A 24,536-nucleotide genomic window follows, 5' to 3' on the forward strand; every position below is an offset into this window, starting at 1 on the left:
CCCAATTTTGTTCAAAGGCAGCAATGCTTGTGAAGATCAGAGTAATCAGCCATCACGAGTTCAAGTTTGATATTCTAAACCCCTCTCTTGACTTCAGCCGTTTTTGCCTTGGGAAGAAGATACCTAGAATCACACAATTTTCTTATTTATTTGCCTTTTGCAGAAAAAAAAAACCCCCACAGCTGGGGGACATCTTTTCCTCTCTGTAATAGCTCATTCCTCTACCTCTGTAAAAGCCTCATCAGATAGCAGATACAGATCCTTTAGCTCTAGCCCTGCTTCAAATATTCCTCTCTATCAGTGTGACTCCATCTGTGGGAGGGGTGAGCCTCCCAAATGATGCAGCTCTTTTCTGAAGAGGCTGGGCTGGAGCTGTGCTTGCCACTTGGTTTTGCAGGCTTTGAATAACGGATGATGAAGATTTCTACCTTCCTCAAACTGGCTGCCTAACCTCCCTGATTTCCTCTCTTGTCTCCACATCTCTGGACTCTCATTAGGCTGCCCCTGTTCTTGGAGGGGCCTGGCATCCAGCTCAGAGCGGGTCGTTGCTATCCATCCGTGTCTGAGAGTTAATGCATATTGATGAGGGAGGCTGAGCCCACGGCTCGTTCAAGCTCTCTGCAAAGAGGAGAGGCAGTCCAGTAACTAGGAACAGCGCACGGTGTTCCTCCCGCATAGACAGCTGCTGGCCTGTTCCTCTAGCCAGATTGGTTTTCCTTCCTTCCCTCCATCACTTGGGCCTTCCAGATGGGATGCTGAGGTGAGCGGAGTGTTGCCAGCACGCTCAGGTGCGTATTTGTGGAGGCTGGGTGGGCTAGGAGACCAGAGGTGTCTCCTGGGCAAGGGGCTTTAAAGGTGCTTTCTCCCATTGTCTGCTGTGAAAGGCCCAGCAGATCATACCTTTTCAACTCCCCACATTATGAGCCTTCCAAAGGCCCAGCAGCTTCTCATGAGGGTGGGGTAATGTTGTGCCTCTGAAAAAAGGAAGGATGAGATGCTGAGAGTTCCTGACAGGTGCGTGCATGTTTAGGCAACGGGGGAGATGCTGGAATGAGGACAGCACCATCTTTGTGTATGGAAAGAAGGTTGGTCTGTTTGGATGAAGGGATCTATAGGGGACTGCCTCTTTGCCTATAGATTAAGGCTGCATTCCATGGCTCAGGGAAGAGAGAGCTCCTCTTTTGTTCGAGTGACAGCTGGACTGTGGGATACCAGACGTGTATTTGCACAGGTGGGAAATGTCTCCGTACGTTGAATGGCTGGACCGAAAGGGAAGGAGAGTTGTGACCAGGGTTATTTGCAGAGAAACAAAGAGGTGGGGGGGGGGGGCTCTGCGATGAGGCCTGCGATATCGGAGCAGCCAGGTTTTTATTCAGGGGGCTGCACTGAGCAGGTGTAGGGGTGCCCTGTGTGGAGGATGCTTGGTTATTGAGGTGGGTTTATGGAGGTAACATCATTAGAGGCTTGTGATTTCTAGCTTGTGATTCTAGCATTTCTAGCATTAGACACGAGTGGGAAACCAACCGATTTTAGGACTGGGAAAAGGCTGGGATGCTTGTTTGTGAAGCGTGCGCGTGCGCGTGTTATGTGAGGACCTGTGTGGGAAGCTCTGAGAAAGAGAGTCAGGTATATAATATGATCTGCAGGAGCAGGTGGATGTACCTGCAAGGTGCTATTTGGTTGGTGGGGAGACAGAAGGGATGTCTGCTGGAGTGACTGCTGGAGAAGCTGAACCATGCGTCTCTGCAGATGGATGCTGCAAAAGCAAAAACAGAAAAGGACGAGATCACGATTTGTAGGTGTTTTGCTTCTTCTTCATTGCTTTTGGGAAGATCAGCACTGATTGTTGCTACTTCTTGTAAAAGAAAACAAGTTTTTGGTGTCATCTTTCCTTAAATAGCATAATGATGATGTGAACTATATCAGGAAGTAATAGTTCAAAGAAGCTGGCCCAGGACTAAAATCAGGAACCACAATTTGGACAGGGCTTGTTGATGACACCCTCGCTGGCCTTTTAGGAGCACCAGCCAAGCGAAATTCAGCTACCCTCAGTCACATCATCATCCCTGGTGTAAACCTGTCTATGTTGTTATGTCGTGGTGCTATGCTATGCTACTGGATTATAAAGCTGCATCTCAGCTACCTCAAGTTGTTGCTGGCTGATGGTCACCACTGCCAGACTAGTTCCGCTGTACTCAGCAAAAAAGGGAGCCCTGATGGTGTTTTCCCACCATCTTCTCAAGTTCGCTGGCAGTTCTGTCCCAGGATAATGGATGGCAAGGCTTTTCCATCTAGAAATCAGGTATATTTAAGGAACTGTCCTAAGAATAAATCATTCCAAAATTGAGTCAGTAATTACAAGTCATAATGTCTATTTCTCCACTCTTACTGTATAACATGAGCATGCATAATAGTGATATATTTAGCGGGGTTATTGAATGAAAAAGAAAGGAAAGGAAAGGAAGGAAGAAGGGAGGGAGGGAGGAAGGAAGAAGGGAGGAAAGAATAGGCCTATTGCACTTACTGAGCCTTTAATAAGCCTCTATTTAGTAATTCACTCTCCCTACATTGTGTTTTGCTTGTTTTGTTTTAGAGATGCTAAAATATTAATCGCACGTTCCTAGATCTAAAACTCAGCTCCCTCTTCAAAGTCAGGAGAAGTTAAACAACAGAGTGGGCAGATGGCTCTGTTCTTTCCCAGTGGCAAATGTGATCTCCTGCTGGGTAGTGCATGGCATGAAACTTGCTATACAAAGCTGAGTTCTTGGTTTGAAAATGTTGGGTGGACTATTCAGTTCAAATCCAGTTTAATAACAGATGTCAGAAGAAAGAGCCAGGAGCTTTGAGTGTACCCATCCGCTGTTACTAGGGTAGACTGTGCAGATATCTGACTTATTGGTTACTGTCTATGCTCTGTAACCAATTACATTACATTATATTATGATGTATTTTTGTTTATCGCATAGCAATTATTTCTAAATTTGCATGGGCACGTATATATTGGCATATATATATATATATATATATATACATACACATGTCTTTTGTTTCCTTTTTCAATGCTGCAGTTCTCTCTTTTTGGAGAGATTGAAGCAGCTACCTAAGTGCCTTGCTTGCTATTTTCCATCTTACACTTGCCAAGATGCTTTTTCAATGGCTTCTAACTTACTGAAATGTAATATTTCTTTTTGCCCTTGCTCATCTTGGCTTTTAAGTTGACTGGCAATGAGCTACCGTCGGGCCAATCCATCTAGCACAAAGCTGATGCAGCAAAGAGCCTTTTCCAACTTGATGTGATTGGGAAGAGGTCTTCAACTTCTAGAATTCCTAGCCTGCATAGAATTCCCATTTTGGAAGATCTTGCCACCCCATTTTATAGAATGCATTGGACTCCTGCAGGTCAGACAGGAGATTTATCTTGCTTGTGTCTTCCCCTGTTGTGACACCTGGCTTGGTTTGCTTGTTGGAGTCTCCCAAATGTGCTTTCTCCATTCCTAGCATCACATGGTCAAGCTACAGGACCATCAGTGAGGGATCTTGTAGTTGGGATGTTGAGAAATGTGTCCTGTCACAAATCGGCATGGTGTTGACCTTGGATGACTTTCTCTGTGTCAGTCTTTCTTCTTCTCCTTCAATGAGTCACCTCTTTTCAGTCTCTGCTCTTAATTCATTGGCCAACAAAGAGCCAATAAGCAAGCAGGCAGCAGTAACAAGGAAGACAGAGTGAAAGCTGCAGGTCCAGGAAGTGATTCCTGCAGCCCTTCGTTTGGGAGCGTAAGCTTTGGCACATGCCAATCCCCTTAACCTCTGTCACTGGGTGAGGAGTCTTCTTTAAATCTCCTGTCCCTGAGAAGGGGTTGTGCCGCTTCTCATGAACCCAGAAGCCATAAAACTTTCCTAAAAAGTTGCAGGAGAAGGACCTCAGATTAAGGTGGGATACTAATGTGTGTCCTCTTCCAAAATATAATGGGGAATGTGGCATGTTTTAGGACTTTTTTTTAATACAGAGATGAATCAAGGAAAATGGGTGGTTGTGCCAAGCAAATTTCATACTTGGGTTCTTTTCCTTTGACGTTCACCTTCAGTTGTTTTTGTCACTTCATACTGACCAAAGGGAGTTGGAAGCTTATATAAAAGAAAGTAGTAATTGGAAGGCCAACTTGCATTTTGCTGCCTGTCCAGAAACTAACCATTTCCTTACATATGGAGGTCAGTGGGAGGTATAGGTAGTCCTTGTCTTACAACAGTTCATTTAGTGACCGTTCAAAGTTACAACTGCACTAAAATGTGACTTATGACTGCTTTTCATAGTTATGACCTTTGCAGTGTCCCCATGTTCTTGTGATGAAAATTCAGATGCTTGGCAGCTGGTTCACAGGTTGGTGATCTTTGCTGTGTCCCAGGTCCCGTGCTTCCCTTTCGCAACTTCTGACCAGCAAAGTCAATGGGGAACCATGATTCGCTTAGCAACCAGGTTGCTAATCTACCAACTGCAGTAGTTCACTTAACAACTATGGCAAGACAAGTCATAAAATGGGGCAAAAAGTACTTAACAAATCTCTCACTTAACAATGGGAATTTGGGGCTCTATTGTGGTTTCAAGTCAAGGACCGCCTGTAGTTAGAATAAAAAATGGAAGAGGTGGAAAGATCAGTGGTTGATAATGTGGGTGGCAGGGAGAATCTCTGAATGGCCACAATAGATTCAGGTCTGCTGAATCCGATGGAGGCCTCCTGGTAGTAGCCAGGTGGACAACAACGGTGTTGTGCTGTTTGCAAGAGTCCAGTAGAGGAATAATGAAAGTGGTTGGTACTGTAGAGCAGTGATCCCCAACCTTTCCAGCCTTCCACAGTGGCAGTGACCGGGGGGGGGCAGGTGTGGTTCTGAGCGCACAGCAGCTCCATTTGTGCATGCAGTGGGCATGCATGCCTCCATTTGCCATTCACCCAGAGATGGTCTTCAGCAGGTTCTGACCAGTTCTGGAGATCCGGTAGTGGAAATTTTGAGAAGTTCGGAGAACCAGCAAATACCGCCTCTGACTGGCCCCGCCCCCATGTATTCTCCACCTCCTGAGTCCCAGCTGATTGGCTGGGTCTTCTTTGGTTGCCCTGCACAGGAGAACGGAGCTGGAAAGCAGGTTAGTAGGGTGGGGAGAGAATGCAGATTTTACAGTATCCTTCCCCTGCCACGCCCACCAAGCCACGCCATGCCCTCCAAGCCACTCCCACAGAACTGGTAGTAAACAAAATTGAATCCCACCACTGCACTCACCCAAACTGAGCTTTGGCCACGAGCTCCTGCCACTCGTGCATGTGAAGCTGCACGTCGCTTGCCTGGCTTGGTTCCAAATGGGCTGTGGCCCGGAGGTTGGGGACCCCATACATAAAGGTACAGAGGGGACTTACAGTGAGATGATGACATAAGAGACTGCACATAGGTGAGCTCCATCTGATAATTTTAAATTTTATTGCATAAATAAATATTGAGTAGGAGGGTTTTTTTTTTTATTGCAATACACAGCATCAGTATCAGCTATGATTTGCTGCCTTTGTAGTTTTTAACCATGAGGGTTGCAGTATCCAATTCGGTCACCTTTAGCTGCTCTGTTAAAACAGGACATTGCTTGGGGTATCTCATCACGGAGATAGTCTGCACTTCATACCCCAGTGATTATTAGTGATTGCATGACCCCTGTGGATGTCATACACTAGACCAGATAAATAAATAAATAAACTATGATTTGACTGCCAGAAGCTAAGTCTGCCGATAACAAAAAATGTAAACTAAAGGTGGAAATGTCTTATCTCACAAAACTTACTTTATTTCTCCCAGGTATAATCCAGGCAGCCAGTTAGTAAAGCTGAGAGTACTAATCGAGCTGGAACTGGAAGGTAAAACCAATGGCAGGGGATGGAAATCCACCCCGGGGTGGCTTGCTGACGTTGGTGGGAAAGTCGGTCCCATATTCCAGAGCTGCAGGAGTCACAGGACTGGCCCTTTGGTCATCCCAGAGCAGCTGCTCCTCTACCTGGGTGCACCGGCCTGCCATGGACTGGAGGAGCTGCTCTGGGATGACCAAAGGGCCAGTCCTATGACTACTGCAGTTCTGGCATATGGGAACGACTTTCCCACCAACGTCAGCAAGCCACCCCGGGGTGGATTTCCATCCCCTGCCATTGGTCTTACCTTCCAGTTCCAGCTCATGTGGCTCTACTCAAAGTAAGGTTTGCGCTCAGCCGAAGGGTGGGGGCCAGCCGGTGGGCAGGCTATGTGGGTGCTGCAGCCTTGTGTTCCCATGCAGCTTGGATTAATTGCTTGGGGGTGTGTGCTTGGGGTGGGGGGGACATTTCTCTGTGGCTCACCAAAATTTTCTCGCGGACTACCAGAGGTCCTCAGCCCACCGGTTGGCGACCACTGCTCTAGATGGTAATCACTCCATAAGTGAAAGACCGTAACATTTTAACACCATCATTTTCGAGAATAAAAGTGTAATTCTTGCATAGTTAAATGTCTATGGAGATTCTCAGTTATCCAGATCATGATTGTCCCAAAGGTGCTTTTTCAAGAGACAACTGGACTTTCTTGTTTTTCCTTGAAGATGTTTCACTTCTCATCCAAGAAGCTTCTTCAGCTCTTGCATAGATGCCATTAGTATTACTAGGGTTGGATAGATAGATGTTCAGACTGGAATGGCATTTTTGTCTACCTATTGAGTCCTTCCCAAGGACCTGAGAAAAGCAGATGTGAATGTTTGATGCTGCTAAGGCTATTGTCACAGATTGTAAGCTGTTCCAAGTCAAGCTGCCTTTTGAAATTGATTGATGGTGATTTTATCTGTGCTGATGTTCCATGCCTGCATTGCAAGAACATTTCTTGCAATTTGACCCTTTTAACTGGTGGTATGGAGACTATCTAAATGGAATGCCTGCACTGAGAGATATACAATACTGCTTCTTTTCCATCCCATGCTGCTGCTCCCCTCCTAAAGATGACCACAGATCACTAATGCAGCACAGACACCCCAAATTTGGTTTTTAAAATAGTGCTTGTAAACTGTCAAAGAGGAGCTGTAAGGAAGACCATCTGGGAAATTCATAGATTTCAGTCTGAGTCTTCCAACCTGACACTCAGTTGTTTATTCAAATGATCCTGGCTTCCAGAAAAGTTGCAGAATGCTTTAAATTCATCTGCAGATCCTCGAAATGGTAACAACAGTTGTTTCTTTGTGCCCCAAGATTGGGGGGGGGCAAGAGGGGGAGTTGTCACAGCAACAGATCTGCAGCCCAATCACGATGCCTTTTCTTTGCAGTGACTGTGGTGACAATAGAGCAATTTTAATCCAGAAGGAGAGCCGAGGCGCCTATCCATCAATCAGCAAAGAAATCTAGATGGAGCCAGCAGTTCCAGCAGGCAACCTTTTTAAAAAGCTCTGGTTTACAGAACTTTGCCTTCGTCCCAGGCTGTGTCTGGGGTGATGAATTTGTCTGCTAGATGGCAATATTCAAATAAGCTAATGGTTCCCTTCGGAAATTAAATTGGTTCAGCCTTCCCCGCCCTTGCCCCTTAAATTTATCAAATCAAAGCAGAATGCTTGGAGGCAATCTGGATTTAGCTGGCAGAGGAACCTTCAGAGCCAATATTATTTATTACTGCCAGCGTCAAGCAGCTGCAACTCAGCTCCTGCAAGGGACTCAAATGTCTTTTCTTAAGGTGGGTTATTATAGGCAAGATCATACTTTTCAGTTAAGGCAACTTGTGAATCTCCCTCTTCACAACATTGTGAATCTGCAGCATTGTCTTTGCTTTAAAGCTAGGTTTCCCTGGATATTAAATTGTACATGAATCCAGTTGCTTAAATTAGAGCTGGATTCCCCTCATGTCCTTGAACTTGAGAAGTTGAGTCACCAGAGAATTGCTGCAGAGGGAGGATAATTCTTCTTTCTTTTTGATTTTGATAAAAAAAAAGATAGCATTTTGGCCACCAAGGTGGATTTGGCTCTGAACTTTAGCTCAATAAAATTAAGCTGGTGTTTTCAAATATAGAATTGTCCAAGCATTTCCCTTCTTCCTTCTTGTGACAGGGTGGTGGTGGGTGGTTGGGGGTATTGTTATCCTGGTTCAAGACAATGTTTGGCAAAATATATGGTTTTCTGTTCCTCACCGAATGGGGCTGATTGCAACTATGCTGGATAATTTCAGAGAATCATTGTTTGCTTGGTTTTGTTGGAAGAAATATCCATCTGGTTAAGTTCCAAGCTGGGAGAATGACACTTGGAAACATGGAGGCTGATTGGAAAGATGGTTTAATGATGAAGCAGAACCACTAGGCACGTGTCATTCTGGGTAGCTGACCACATGGATTTGAGAGTGAAGGGTTTTTATACCTTCTCTTGGGCTTTGCACTTCAGCTTCCTGTTCCTGTGCAAGAACATGTATTCTATTGGCTATTGTCAGACCCCAATGGTGCCATGTACAAATGTTTGTCTTAGCTAAGCTTGGTTGAAGTTTGGCTGATAAAATGAAGGGGCTTGTTAGACAATATCTATTGTGGCTGAGGGCTATCCCTACCTTTGTTCAGATCTTGCTCCAGGGAGTAATGGATGATCAAATCTGCATTTCTAAACACTGGCCTCAGTATCTGCTTGTGGGCAGGGAGCTGGGGCTCTGAGTTTCTGTCTCCCTTAAGATTTTTATTTCTCTTTTAGGTGAAATATTTTATCCTGCCTTTTTAAATATTTCTCAACATATTTCATTCTTCCAGGAGAGGGGTGGGTGCTAACTTTCTACAGTTTCAAAGAACATACAGAAGAGCATCCTCCACTTTCTAGCTTAACTACGAGACTGGATGAAGAGGTATGTCTTAGATTGGTGCTGAAAGCTTTAAAAAGCTTGGTAGTCAGTTGTAACAGGCAAGGAAGAAATTGTATTATCAAGGAGTATTGGGTATCTTATCAGGGTTTTTTCCTGTCTCTCCTTCCTTTTTCTCCTGTTATTTTCAGCAGCAAAAATTTCTATGGTAACTAAACACCAGGAAGCAAAAGCTTTGCTACACTTGCATAAAAGTGTTTTCCTGAAAAAGATGAACCAAGATAATTGGAACCTAGGATAATTTTCACCCCATGCAATGGGACTTACTGTTGGGACCAAGGTTGACTTGTTACGACTATTGCCTTATTCATGTTCCTTCTCTTGCAGAGGCCACCCTTCTTCCATTTGCCAGTCCAACATGGAAGCCCCTCTTGTAAGCCTGGATGAAGAGTTTGAAGATCTGAGGCCATGCTACATAGCGGATAGGGAAGAGAAAGCTCATTATTTCTATGGCTCTACAGCTCAGCTCTTGGAAGATCCTTCTCTTTCTGAGCTTGAGAACTTCTCTTCTGAGATCATCAGCTTCAAGTCCATGGAAGATTTGGTCAATGAATTTGACGAGAAGCTCAACATTTGCTTTCGGAATTACAATGCCAAAACAGAGAACTTGGCTCCTGTGAAAAACCATTTCCAGATCCAGGAAGAAGAGGAGAATCTGCAGGATGAAGAGTAAGTCACAAGATATGAACAGTCACAGAAAATTGTTTCTGGTTAGCACTTTCTCAGTGTTTTCTCCCTGAAGACATCTAATAGAACATCTACTGAGTCAAAGAGATTCCAACTTTTTGTCTTCCTTTTTATTATTTTTATTTCCCCTTTATTGAACATGATTTGTTTTTAGGTCCCCTTTATTGAAATTGAATTATGGACTCAAATTATTTGAAGGGCTCCAAATTGAGAAAATCTGACTTGGTATAAAGCATCTGTTCAGATAGATGCAAAATTGTGTCCATTAAAAACAAAACATCCCAAAGATGCAATTGCCTTTTTGGGCAACTGTTAAAGAAAACAGCTACAAGTGGATGTGAAAACAAGAAACAGTCCATAAATTCAAACAAAGGAGCAAAATTAAATTTATAGATTCTTCCTTTCTTAGTGTAACAATTGTTGTATTATTTGGTTTTTGTTTCCTAGATCAGGGGTCCCTGGTCCGCAGCCTATTAGGAACTGGGCTGCGCAAGTGAGCAACGCTATATCTATGCATGTGCAGGATCTAGGTAGCACATGAAACTACGGCCCTACCGATAGTTCTTGACTTACTATTCACAATGGTTCAAAGAGGTGACAGTCTCTGGAGAAGTGATTTATGACCTGTCTGTGAAGTTGTGACCATGACACCATCCCTGTGGTCACATAATAGCAATCCAGACCCTTGACAACTGGCTCTCAATTATAACCAGTTGCAGCATCCTGCAGTCACTTGATCACAATTTGCAACCTTCCCAGCTGGTTTCCAATAAGAAACATTAATTGGGGAAGCTGGATGTGTTTAACAATCACAATAAACATTGTCCTAAAATTGGATCTGTTCCTGTGATGACTCATTTAACAACCATATCACCTAGTGACCAAAATTCCCATCCAAATTGTGGTTGTAAGTTGAGGGCCACCTGTATTACTATAATAATAATAATTTCTAGATTTGCAGCTTTACAGATGAATTAGCATAGGCAACTTTTGTGCAAATTTGTGTTGGCCTGGTACATTTCTGCTTTTATTACTAATTAGCTAAACATTAGTGGCCACATTAAGGTGGCAGATGGTTTAGATTGGGGGCCAGATCCAGCCTGTGGGGTGCTTAGATCTGGAAACATTGAAGCCCACAGTGTCTGTGCCAGTGAAAACGGAACTCAAGAGGGTCGCGTGCTGTCCTCCACAGCTCCATTTTCACTAACAGAGGGTTGCAGGAGGCCATTGCAACCGAAAATGGACCTCGGGAGCCCATTTTCTCTGGCAGAGCGCTTGGGCCACTACAAGTGCCTCCCAACACGAGTGACATCATGTGACATCACCACACCCATCCTGGCCACACCCACTCTGGCTCCCTGAGGTCAAACACAACCCTGATGTGGCCCTCAATGAAATTGAGTTTGACACCCCTGGTTTAGATGCTACTTTTACTATTTCACAGTGATCAGTGTGCATGGTTTATGCAAATTTGGGAGGCAGGAGGGACCAGCAACAGTTGATTTTCTGTCCAAGAAAATCCAACATCTCTTTCACAAACAGAGGCATGACTGCTGTCTGTATTCCAACAAGGAACAGATTTTCCTAATTTTTGTCCTTCTGGTTGTTGATCTCTAACTGACCTGTTGTACTCCACGCAGCTGGGAGGATTTGGGTTTTTCTTTCTTTCTTTCTTTTGGCTTGATCCCAGATACGCAGTTGTTTGCTTTTTACTTGAATAGACGCATTGTTTACTGTTATAAAGATATGTGAACAGATGTGAACTTTTCCAAAACCGGGATATTAAAAATACATTATTTGATAACACTCTAGGTATGGTTCTACACTTGCAAAAATCAGCCAGTAGGCTCGTTAATGGGAGAGCCGGATTCTAGTGAAGGTTACCCCATAGAATGGGATACTGATATTGCTCTTTGAAATGCAACTCTCCTATTTGGGGAAATAAACTGGATTTGCTTGCCTCCAAGCCTAGCCCAGACATATGAATCTCAGGTTGTTAGATCAAGACTGCCCATCTTCTGGTCTTTAGGAGATTGGGCCATAATCCCCTTAGTTCCCAAAAGACTCCTTCCTTTTGGCTTCTGAGCAGAGATCATTCTAGTTCCTTTCTTTTGATGGGAAGTCTCAGAATATTAGCCTGCACTCTTCAGATTTAAAATAGAACCAGTTGAATTCAGTTGAATCATCATTACTGTCAGGACCAAACAGGCTGATGATTCAGGAGGTACACATTCTATTGTAGTCATGGCTGAATCTGAAACAGAGAACCTGCAGCTGTACTATCATGGATCTGGCTCAGTTTTCACTGTCTACTTGTCTGTCTCTTGGGGTTTGAATGACAGAAGACTGGAAATTGCCACTCAATCAGCCAACAACTGCACTTGGTTTTGGGGCGGGACTTCACTTGTTCCATCACACTGTAAGTGAAGATCTGCCATTTGAGTTCTTTTGAATGAACAGCAGCCCTGAGCCATAACATGACAATTGCCTTAATAATGACAGATATTATACAAAATCACACAGGCAGCTCTATAAACACAATTCTATAAAATGGAATAAGAGCCCCCACCTTAAGCAAAGCCCTCGGCTATCATCAGATCCACAAAATTCACAAAATAGATTTATTTTGCTTTGTAAGGTAAACATTCCCACTGTATAAGTAATGTTAGTATGAATAACAATGTTGAATAACAACAATCATCGCAAAAATATCCTGGCATAAGAGACAGATAAACAGTGCTTTTCCTAGTCCAGGGGTGGGCAAACTTTTTGGCTCGGGGGCCTCATTGACTTTTAAAATTTGACAGACGGGCCCCCACCTGGTGTCGAAATGCCTGTCATTACAAGTCAAAATCAAATGAATGCAATCATTCAATCATTCACATCAAACCTTAATTCTGTACCAATCTTCAGCGGGCCGGATTAAAAAGACCAACGGACCGGATGTGGCCCCCGGGCCGTAGTTTGCCCACCCCTGTCCTAGTCCATGACTAGAAAACAAAGACAACCAAAAATATATCATTCAAACTCACAGACAGAAAAAGAAAAACAAATAGATTTGTTTGGAAAAAAAATAAATCAATACAGATAAATAGATAATAGATAAATAGATTATCCATTTATTTATCTGTATAAATCTATCTAAAGTAGAGGATGATAACTCAAGAGAGATAAACGTTTACATACGAATCCAAAGAGACAATCAAAAAGCCAAAAAGAAAACAGAAAGACCAAAACACCTCATCACCAGCAATCAACACCCAGATAAGCAAGGATCAACACCACAATCATCACTGGACCAACAATCAAGGAGCAAACAATACCCAATGAAGGAACCATCAACTCAGACAAACAAGCTAGCAGTAAACAACAGCCTAATCAAGGTAACACCAAGACCACAATCACCAACACTGACAGGGCAAACCACAATGTAATATGAGAACAAACCTCACTCTTTTACTAGGATTAAAGAGTTCAGAAAGTATAAAGCACCCCACAACTCAAACCTGAGCTACAAATACTTTCTTCGATCAATCAATAATCAATCAATAGTTTTCAAAAGAGGCTAGTAACAAAGGACAGGTTTTCCATTTTTCTCTCTCTAATATCTATTTATCTTAATTAGGGTGACTTATTTCATATCTTTTTCATTATTTTTCAAGGGTCAGATAAGGCTGGCTTTAAGAGACTAATGAAATAGGACTCACTTTCTACTCCTCTCCTTTTCCTCATTGGAGGTGAGGACAATCCCTGTTTCTGTTCACTGAGTTTTTATTTATTTATTTATTATATGCTCCCATAACCTTTTTGTGGTGTTTTTTTGAACAATGTGATGAAACACATAATGAGAGATATGAAAATGCAGATCATAAGGCACATTGTGATGCTTCTATCTGGAATTCTATCTGGAATGGGGTGATCAGTCATGAGTGATATTTCAAGGATATTTTAGGAATCTGTTAGAAAATAGATTATAGAGATTATAGAAAAAAGGAGATTAATATTTTTACTGACATGGACTAAAACAATCTTTATTTAATTTATTTAATTTATTTTTATTTAATTTTAATTTAAAACAATTATCACTTCAAAAAAAGGCAACTATGATCTTATAAACAACGATCTCTCATCCCTTGATTGGCAATTTCTATTCACTGGATGCAATACTGTAGAAGACCATTACAACATATTTTTACTTGAAGTCAAAAGAGTCATCAAACTATATGTACCAATAACAACTCCCAAAACCAGAAAAAACCTTAACAGTAAGGAAGCTTCAATTCAAAAAGGAATCACTTTGGTGGAAAAACAAATCTGGTCACGTTGCCAACTTCAAAAGCCAATACAAAAAATTTATGCCACCAGATAAAAACTGAATGCACCAATTATCACATTAAACAAGAAGAAAACCTTCTACGCACCAATTCTACCCGCACTTTCTACAATTTTGTAAACAACAAACTAAAAGATTCAAGGTCCACCCCACCCTGAAAGGACCTAATGGTAAAGACTGTAACGATGACACTATTAAAGCCAACCTCTTTAACACATTCTTTGGTTCAGTATTTGTAAACAGCAATGGATCATGCCCAGTATTTCCTAGTTGAACCACAGACTACAACGATCTAATACATATCGATTTTACAGAAGACAATGTTGAAAAAGCACTACGTAATCTAAAACCATCTCTATCTGTTGGACCGGACGGAATGTGTGCCTGCTTCTTAAAAAGGTTATCCACTGCCATAGCAGAACCTCTAAGCATAATCTTTCAGGACCAGCTCCTTGCCAAAACTATGGTCACAAGCCACAGTCATCCCTATCTTCAAAAAGGGAGACCCCAGCCTAGTTGAAAACTACAGACCAAACTCTTTATGCTGTGTCATCTGTAAAGTCATGGAATCAATTATTAACCAATCCATCATCCTTCACTTAGAAACAAACAACCTACTCTCTGATAAACAATTTGGTTTCAGGAAAAAACTATCCTGTAATCTGCAACTCTTACACTGCAAAAACATATGGACTACACAACTCGATCAGGGCAAAGCAATAGACACAATCTACATAGACTTCTGTAAAGCCTTTGATTCAGTGGTACACGACAAACTACTCCTAAAACTAAAATCTTACGGTATCTCTGGACACCTGCATAACTGGATAGAAGCATTCCTGTCAAACAGACAACAAATGGTCAAAATTGGGAGTTTCCTATCAAATTCTGTACCTGTCAACAGTGGTGTCCCCCAGGGCAGTGTTCTAGGACCAGCTCTTTTCATACTCTACATAAATGACCTCTGTGATCATATCAAGAGCAACTGCGTTCTCTTCACTGATGATGTAAAGCTATTTAACACCACAGACAATACTGCTACCCTTCAAAAAGACCTTGACTATGTATCAGAATGGTCAAACAAATGGCAACTTCAAATCTCAACAAATAAATGCTCTGTCCTACATATTGGCAAAAAAAATCAGAAAATAAAATACAGGCTGAATAGTCAAGACCTTGTTGATGATCCAAACTCTGTCAAAGATCTTGGAGTACTCATCTCTAATGATCTAAGTGCTAGAGCCCACTGTAACTGCATAGCCAAAAAGGCGTTAAGAGTTGTTAACCTAATCTTACGTAGCTTTTCCTCTGGTAATATTACACTAATAACTAGAGCATACAAAACATTTGCTAGACCAATACTTGAATACAGCTCACTCTGGAACCCACATTACGTATCTGATATTAACACAGTTGAGAAAGTCCAGAAATATTTCACAAGAAGAGTTCTCTACTCCTCTACTCGTTGCAGAATACCTTATGCCACCAGACTTGAAATTCTAGACCTAAAATACCTAGAACTATGCTGCATTCAGTCCAATCTAAGTATAGTATATAAAATCATACATTGCAATGTCCTACCTGTCAATGAATACTTCAGCTTCAACAATAACAACACAAGAGCAAACAATAGATACAAACTTAAGGTTAATTGCACTAAAATTGATTCAGGAAATACGACTTCAGCAACAGAGTGGTCAATGTCTGGAATACTCTACCTGACTTTGTGGTTTCTTCCCCAAACCCCAAAAACTTTAACCTTAGACTGTCTACTATTGACCTCGCTCCTTTCCTAAGAGGACTGTAGGGGGCATGGATAAGCGCACCAATGTGCCTACTGTCCCTGTCCCATTGTTTCTTTTATTTTTTTTATTTTTCTTATATGTATCCATGTATTCATAACTATGTTTTTATTTATACCTATTATCTTGTAAGCAATTGACAAAATGAATAAACAAATAAAATAAAATAAATAAATCTATGCACAAGATCCTCTGATGTTCTTATTTGTCCCACTTCCTGGTAGCTATGTTTCCATAGAATTATTTTCTCTTTGATTTGTTCAGGACATTTCAGAGGGAATACACATGGAACCAGAAGCTAATATCTGAAGAAAACATATTCAATCAATAGAACTGGATTTAGAATTTAATTCGTAACTGAGCCAGGAGACCTCAGAGTGGCCTGAGGTGATATGACACATCTTTAGGCAGCTCACATTCTTTGCAATTTTGCTCCTTGGCTGTCAAAACATAAATAATAGAGATCAGTCTCACAATATTGAAAATAATGTATTGCTGTTGACTTTTTTCCCCAGAGTAGAGAGATGAAATTAAGAACAGAAATGTTGCAAACATCCTGATGGTTACAAGTAAAGGAAGGTCCTGTCCCCCCATGTTTTCTGATGCTTGTGTTAAAATTCATTCAGTCTTTAATTAGCAGATCCTAAAGCAACAAATTCTGTTTGTAGAAGATCTGGATTAGATTAGGAATCTTTCCAAATACAAGCTTTACACAGATCCAAGACTGGTGTTACCCTGAATGATTCTAGAGTATTCTAGTGGTGGTCATGTGAAGTCTGTTTAACTTTAGAAAGTAATTGGCATGGTTACTGCTTCAGAGAAAACATGACATCTGCATTTCTGCATTTCTTTTTTAGCTGCACTGTGTGAACTGTTGTCTTATTCCATTTTCTTCCCCCTCTTTTCCTTAAACAAAAGTATTGGGATGGCTTTATTGCAGGTCTGCAAAGTGGTAAACACAGCAACGGAAAGAAGCAGACAGGATACCAACAATTATTAATGCTGGTCTGTTGGTTAATGGGAGAATATGTACAAGGACTCAAGATAAGAAAAGTGAAGACCCTCATGATGTACTATGAGGTTGTGCAAAAATTGGGGGAAACAAAACCAGTGCCTCTATAAAAGGGACATTATATCCACTTTTGTGAAGCTATGCTTAATATGAAATAATGCCAAAGTAAAAAAAAAACCATGCTGGATACTTTAAATTCAATCCATTATTTCTTAGCTGAGAAATATTTTTAATGTTCAACTCCTACTTGAAAACTCTCCTCTCTCTCTTTTAATACCATTGAGCTAGATCTGGACCAAGTCATCTTAGAATTCAAATTAAATTAGGTCTTACACATGTTTAGCTTGGATGTATTTATATGAGGGGTCCTTGGTGCTCTTTGAGCTTTTTTTGATGACGTTTCATTACCCAAACTAGGTAACATCATCAGTGCACTTCATGCTATGTTTGAACTCTGTAGACCAAGCTAATAGCCTTGAGGGAAGCAACTCTACTTTCAAGACAGATTCTCTATATTAACACTTCTCGCTTTCTTCTGCAGGGTCTGGGATGCTCTAACGGACAATTACATCCCATCCATCACCGAGGACTTGAGGGATCCCAACATTGAAGTGCTCAATGGCAATATCTCTGACACAGAGGTACTTACCTGAATGGGCCTGTCTCAACCTTCCCCTCCATTACTCATAAGATAAAACAGGGGTCACGCTTGTGCTGAAGCTCTATTTGAAATCCAGCAAACAGGAATGGTTGTCTTAGAAGTTAAAATAACATGTGGCTGTCTTTTCACAAAGCAGAACCTAAGAATATGCCAAAAATCCTTCCTGGGTAGCCATACAGACTTCCCAATTTTCCATAAATAATATTATTTTCATGCTTATGTTGGGTATTCTTAAAAAAAAAAAAAGACACTCCCGTTCCTTCCTTCTCCTCTATCTGTTTCTTTTAAATCTGAAAAATATGAGTGGGATTTAGCTGGCACTGGTCTGTTTCAATTAACACAGAACCATTTCATAATGTACAGTAGCTTTCATTGTTGATGTCTGGCCTCTATTATCAGTAAGCCAGTTGATGCTCTGCACTACAACTCCCCTTAATGCAACTTTGCAGTGTTCCCAGCCACAATGGGAATTGGATATCTGAAGGGCACCAGACTGGGGAAAGCGATTTTAGTGAGATGGGTTTTAAGTTCTGATAGAGAAGCTCAGTGGATGTTTGGGAGAAGAAAAAAATCTCTTACCTAATCTGTGGGGTTTGTGTGTGTAGCTAAAAGGCTTAATTGGACCCTTCTCTTCTTTATGCCACAACAATCTTTCTTTGAATAAAATTCCTGGGTATGATTTTCCTCCCAGACAAGCATTTCTAATAACTACAATAGTCACTGAGAAGGCTGAAACCATTTTGGGGGTACTGCTTTGAAGGAATCTGGTTTTGAGGGATGTGTAATGGGTGCCAAACATTCATGAGGATGATCCCTCCAAGGAAGGATCATCACATAGACAAAGCTCTTTGTTGGACCCAGACTAGATATAAATGTCAGTGTCCAGTGAGTGACCAGATTCCATTGGCAGGAAAACATCAGCGCTTCTCTCTTTTTCGCCCTAGCCTCCTTTTGCCAACATGCACCAGGCAGGCTCGGCAGACAGTCGAGATCTTTAGATGGGCTTTTATTTTGTCAGCCCAAGGGCAGACGGGGGAAGGGGCTTGGAATGGCATGTAGGAAATCTGTCTCTGCAGCATCCATTGCTTGCCAGCGAGCAGGCAATGAGGAGGTGGTGGCAGGCAAGTGGGCTGGGCCTCAGGAACCACGGGGAAGGCAGCGGGAAAGGCAGCGGGGAAAGCAGGCAAGCTGGGTGGGCAATGTGGGAGGCAGCTAGGCCAGGAGTTGGGCCTTGCTGCTTGCCTGCTCGCCCAGGCTTATCTGGGCGCTCAGCTGGGTCGTGTGGAGAGACCTGCGTGAGCGCGGAAGGCGGGCAAGTTGGCTGGGCCACATGGGAGGCAGCTAGTCTGGGATTTGGGCCTTGCTGCTTGCGGTGACTCACCTAGGCAGATCAGGACACCTCAGCTGGGCCACTTGGAGAGTGCCGCGGGGGATGCAGCCGAAGCCAGGCAAGCTGGCTGGCTCTCCGAGACTGTGTGGCCGAGGCAAATGAGGGAGCCAGACAGAGTGCATCAGCATTTATGCCAGGTGAGCAGATGAGATGAGGAGTGACTGGGAAGAGCGGGCAGGGGCCAGCCAGTGGTTGGATTTTGCTGGTCCTCTGAACTGCACAAAATAGTAACTACCGGTTCGCCTGAACCAGCTGAATCCCACCACTGCTTAGAGCCCATCAGATCCTTCAGGATCCTTAAAGATCCAACCTGGAACTAAGGAGAAATTTTCTGACACTGAGAACAATTGGTCAATAGAACAGCCTGCCTTCCAGAGTTGTGGGAGCTCCATCACTGGAGTTTTTCAAGAAGAGATTGAACAGCCATTTGTCTGGAATGAAATAAGGACTCCTGCCTTAGGCAGGGGATTGGACTAGATTTCTTACAGCTCTACAATTCTATGTAGGGCACTGCTGGAAGAGGCAGTGGTAAGCCAGGACCCCTTCCAGATTGTTGAGTGCTGAGATGACCCTGCATCAACTAACATCATGCAGTGTGGACTTCCATTCCAGCCAAGATGGCACTTCGGCATATCACTCTTCCAGGAAAGGCAATTTGAAGCATCTTCCATACCCTTTTGGGAGCCCTTTAGTAGCCATCTTTTCCTGTGCAGTGAGTTATGCAATTGACACTCCAGGAAACAGAGAAATTGAGAATCTCAGCCAATGCAGCAATTCAGCAAAAGAAATTGGTGCCGCCAGGGAAATGGTGAGATGAGCACATATTGATTGCCTTTCAAAATCAAAGTCATGAGATAGCAAGGGCAATCTGGAGAGGACTTTGGCTTGAACGGAATGGTGAGAAAGGATTTCCAGATAACAAGGCAGATTCCATACTACTACCACCTCCCCTCCAACTTCCCCAATATCTGTCCAGATTGCTGCCTCAGCAGAGAGATGTCCCATTTTCTTTTACTTTGCCTCTCTTTACAACAGTGTTTTCCAACCTTGGCCTTTTTAAGATGAGTGGACTTCAGCTCCCAGAATTTCCCAGACAGCTTTGCTGACTGGGGCATTCTGGGAGTTGAATTCTACACACGTTAAAATGTCCAATGTTGGAAAATACTGTTTTACAGGAAATGCAAGATAACTGGGTGGAATTATTCTATTTGGAAAAATGAATGAATGAATTAATGAATGAATTCTTTATTGGTCAAGTGTGATTAGACACACAAGGAATTTGTCTTGGTGCATATGCCCTCAGTGTACATAAAAAGAAAAGATACATTTGTCAAGAATCATAAGGTTAATTATAGTCCTAGGGTACAATAAGCAATCAAATCATACTAAGAAACAGTCAATATAAATTGTAAGGATACAAGTTACAGTCATACAGTCACAGGTGGGAGGGGATGGGTGATAAGAACAATGAGAAAGTTAATAGTAATAATAATGACTTAATAAATAGTTGGACAGTGTTGAGGGAATTAGTTGTTTAGCAGAGTGATGGCGTTTGGGAAAAAAGTGTCCTTGTGTCTGGTTGTTCTGGTGTGCAGTACTCTGTAGCCTTGTTTTGAAACAGTTTATGTCTAGGATGTGAGGGGTCTGGAGATATTTTATTTTTGAAAAATTACACAAACACACACAGAGACACACTCCAAAGGCTAAGTTCAACTTTGAAGATGCACAGTCTCTTTGACTGATCGCCTAACCCTGCAGTAAGCTTCAAATTTTGAGTTTTTTTTTCTTCCTAGCATTACTTTAAATTATTTCTGTGTTCCTGCTGCCTGGCGTTAAGGTCACTTGAGAACACATTGGGAAATTAAAATGGTAGCTAGACTTGGCAGGCAAACGCTTCCTTATGGGCTTGCCAGTTCCCCCTAGAAGGAACGGAGATGATGCTGACACGAAGGGGGAAAAAAATCCCTCCTCTTAAAAGCCCTTCAGACAGCAGCAGCTTTGCTCTGTTGATTACCAGTGTCAAGCAGAGCCTTGAAGAAGCTGTTCTCCTTTGGTTCTCAAATATTTCCTAGGACAATTTTGCTTGGCTCAAGAAATCTTTCCCATTTCTTGGACAATTTCTTCTCCCAGATCTTGACAGAAGTAATCTAGTCAAGTATGCTCAGTGAAGGGCAAACATCCCACTACAGTGTGTGTGTGTGTGTCAGTAAAACACAATCTGGAGTTTGAGAAATGCCATAGATCCTTCTGAAGGTAGAGCTTCATTTTTTGAAGTGAAAGGTAGAAAAGGTGAAGGTTTTCTTTGTCTAGTTGTGTCCAACTCTAGGGGTAGGGTGCTTTTCTCAGTTGCCTAGTTGAGGGAACCATTGTTGTCCAAAGATACTTCTATAGTCAAGTGGCTGGCATGATTATACACTAAAGTGCACAGAACCTGGTACTTTTTCACCAAAATGTACCCATTTATCTACTTTCCCACCTAGCATTTCAAACTGCTAGATGGGCAGAAACTGAGGCAGGAATGGGACCCCTCCTTGTAACATGGTGCTTGGATCATGAACTGCCAACAAATCCGGTGTCTTAACCACTCAGCTACAATCCTTCAATTGTATGTCATATAAGAATTGGTGTGAGATTCCTTCTTCTCCATCAACCTGTAAGTCACAGCAACAACCTAGATGGGGCCCATATTTGCTACTGAGTCTGCATGTGGTTTGTTTTCTTCCTTTTTTCAGATCCATGAGAAGGAGGAGGAAGAGCTTAATGAGAAGAGTGAAAATGATTCCGGTATTAATGAGGAACCTCTACTCACAGCTGATCAGGTACAAGCAAGTCCCTCTCCTGACCATCCCTATGGGAAATATTGGAAATAAAATCAGGGATTGCTTCTAGCTACTCCAGTAGTAGAAGCCTTCTCCCCCTCTCCCCCCTGTTTAGTTATTCCATCCTAACAAAAAATATTCAATAAAAAAATAGAAGATCCTTTGATAAAGGAAAGGTTAGAGATTTTCTAACCAAACGCCTTTCAAAGTTCTTAGGCCACAATTTGTACATTCATAAGTTCATAAGGAGAGCAGTTTGAAACAGTGGTTAAAATATCAGGTTAGAAACTGGAAGAGTGTGAATTCTAGTGCTGTTTTGGGCACAAAGCCAATGGGATGACTTGGACCAGTCACTCTCTCAGAGCCTTAGAAAGGAGGCAATGGTGAACCACTTTCGAAAAACAATAACAACGTATTGCCAAGAAAGCTGGAGGGACCTGCCCAGGCAGTTTCCAAGAATCAGAATGCGCTTGAATGGAAAGAATGAAGTTCATAAAGTCACTTTAAATAAATTAGTGTGATTTGTATTCCAAAAAAAGCGTGCATTTAAATCCCCACTGTTTTCATTGTGTTATTTGATTGTAAAAAATTAACTGAAGTTTTGCTGAAACCAAAGAGCCCGGCAGAGGGTAAAGTAACGTTTATTGAACTGGGGTTGTGTTTTGGTGCATTATGATAGCGTTAACAGCAGCAGGATGAATATGAACTCTGCTTTTGAAGAGAATAGACGATGCAGGGAGAGGGATTCAAAAGAGGAGAAATAATAGGGAAAACTGTGGACAATTTATTCTCCTAGTAGATTTTGCCAATAGAGTTTCAGATCATCTTTGTCAGGCAGAATCTTTGGCCACCGTTTCATTTTAAATAGACTTTAATATATGTGCATCTCTTGGGTTTTGCAGTGAGTCAACTTATTCCATGCCGAGACATCATTCACCATGCCTCTGCCTTTTTGCTAGAAATGAGCTGCAGTTTGTTGAGTGGCCATAAGCACCTGCTGTTCCAAGTGATGGTTTTTGCAGTAAAGGGTTGTCTATGTATGTGTGTATGTGTGTGTGCGTATTTGTGTGTGGCGTGTGTGGTGAAAAAGGTCCTTTTTCAACATCTAGGTTGCTGATTGGCAGTTTGGCCTCTTTTTTCCACAAGAATTTGTCCTCTAGATCACGGGTCCCCAACTCCCAGTCAATGGACTGGCACCGGTCCTTGGCATGCCAGCAACTGGACTATGCAAACAAGTGATGCCCCATCCGTGGGATGCAGGCAAAACCATGCCCCTTCTGGTCCACAGAAAAAACATTTTCCATGGAATTGGTCTCTGGTGTCCAAAAGATTGGGGGCCGCTACTCTAGATTCTAATTTTCACAAGACTATTATAGATCAACCAGGGACTTTGCGGTGTCCCTGGGATCGACAGGATGCACTCTCCTCGACTACTGTCTCTATGGGACGGACTGTCCAGCTACGGGGATATTGACGCCAGTCCAGAGCCGTAAGATCGTTCATCGTATTGTCACAATGTCAGCCCCGCCCTTCTCTGGACCTCTGACCTTAAGGGAGTGTGCTCCTCACAGTTGTAAGGTACGATGGTCATAACATGGATTGACTGACCGGATTCTATGATTTTTTTTGTGACAGTCATTAAACAAATACTGTGGTCATTAAGTGTACCAATGATTAGGTTCAAGGAGATGAAGGTGGGGAGTACATTTAAGGGGTGATAAGGATCTGTAGGATGATTCCCTTTGTCTTATGTTTGGATTGGAAGGTTTGCCTCTGCTCGAAGGGCAAAATGGATAGATGGTTCCCTTTTTAAAACTACCGGAAGGTGGGGGGAGGAAGCTGCCCGGCCAGTCTGTATTCTTAGGGAACTGATGGAGAGAATGAGAATAAAGTAAACTTAAAGATGGGGAAAAGGTCCACGGGGGGTTCAGACCATGCAGGGAATGAGACCGTAACCCCGAAGCTCTGGGGCGGGAAGCAAAGCAAGACATGGAGTGGGAGAGAAATGATGGCATTGCCCTCCCGCCACCACTTCCACCCACTGAAGCCCGAATGACTCACTGACTTGCAGGACGTTGTTGATGCAGCAGCTGTCAAGCAAAGCAATGCTCTGCAGGAGGGCAGGCAGTTCTCGTTGGCAGCGGGGTCTGTCCCACTGCTGCTGCCGCTGTTGTTGGAGACAGTGCTGGTGAGAGAGGCGCCACCGCCGGTGGGAACGTGGAAGTTACGGAGGTGGCTCACTTGCCCAAGAAGCAGCTGAAACACTGCCGGTGGAGGAATGCATTCGAACTGTTCCTCCATCCACTGGAAGGGCCACTTCTCCACTACTGCCATGCTGTGATGTCCAGCACAGACTCCGGCCTCTGCAGCTTGCCCAATGGCAGAGTCCGAACGCAGTATAAGCTGCAGCGAGGGCAGAAGGGAAAGTGATGATGGCAGAGGAAGTGGCAGCGGCAGCTGACGAAGGTCCCAGGACACCAAGTTCCCCTCCGCCACTGAGGCCGACATCCACACCGCTGCCACCCACCTGCTGACCCGGCCTGCAGCCAGCACCATACCTGGGTCTGCAGCAGAGGGCGTAGGGAGCCCTCCACGCTAAGCCATGATTGGCCATTAGGAGCGGCTGGTGGCAAGGCATGGCTGCCTGCAGGCCGCTCCTAATGGCAAGTCCCCCCTGCCCTTCCCCCCCATTTTGTATGTTTTAAATAGGCCTAAATTTTGGGGGAGGGGCTTAATTTCACCTCATGCCTAGAAAACATGCTGGGCCTTCTGGGAGGGGCCATATTGTTGGAGAAACAAGGTATCTATCTATCTATCTATCTATCTATCTATCTATCTATCTATCTATCCTGATATTTTCATGTGTTCCTGTATGTATGCCTGGATCCCCAAATGCAACACATGTGCACACAAATATGAAATGATAAGCAAAGTAAAAAAAAGAAGACAAAATATTGCAGCACC

At 42.9% G+C, this 24,536-nt stretch overlaps 1 protein-coding gene across 6 annotated transcripts in view; it reads left to right on the forward strand.

Annotated features, from left to right (window-relative positions):
* The first annotated feature begins 596 nt into the window (after nt 1-596).
* FEZ1 (fasciculation and elongation protein zeta 1) overlaps nt 597-24,536 on the forward strand; it is a 38,501-nt gene continuing 14,561 nt past the window's right edge. Inside the window, exons 1-4 of one of the 6 annotated variants that reach the window (XM_087938993.1) lie at nt 597-760; nt 9,196-9,537; nt 17,244-17,343; nt 21,486-21,572. In XM_087938993.1, the coding sequence (XP_087795119.1) occupies nt 753-760; nt 9,196-9,537; nt 17,244-17,343; nt 21,486-21,572 (537 nt within the window). In that variant the 5' untranslated portion in view covers nt 597-752. Of the gene's footprint in view, nt 789-1,210; nt 1,232-9,195; nt 9,542-17,243; nt 17,344-21,485; nt 21,573-24,536 lie in introns of those variants that run through there. The other 5 variants (XM_087938990.1, XM_087938992.1, XM_087938989.1 and 2 more) reach the window with 5 other exon arrangements.

This window comes from Pseudonaja textilis, chromosome 9 (genome assembly GCF_049901715.1).
Source record: "Pseudonaja textilis isolate UNSWEBS1 chromosome 9, rPseTex1.2, whole genome shotgun sequence".
Classification (NCBI taxonomy): domain Eukaryota; kingdom Metazoa; phylum Chordata; class Lepidosauria; order Squamata; family Elapidae; genus Pseudonaja; species Pseudonaja textilis.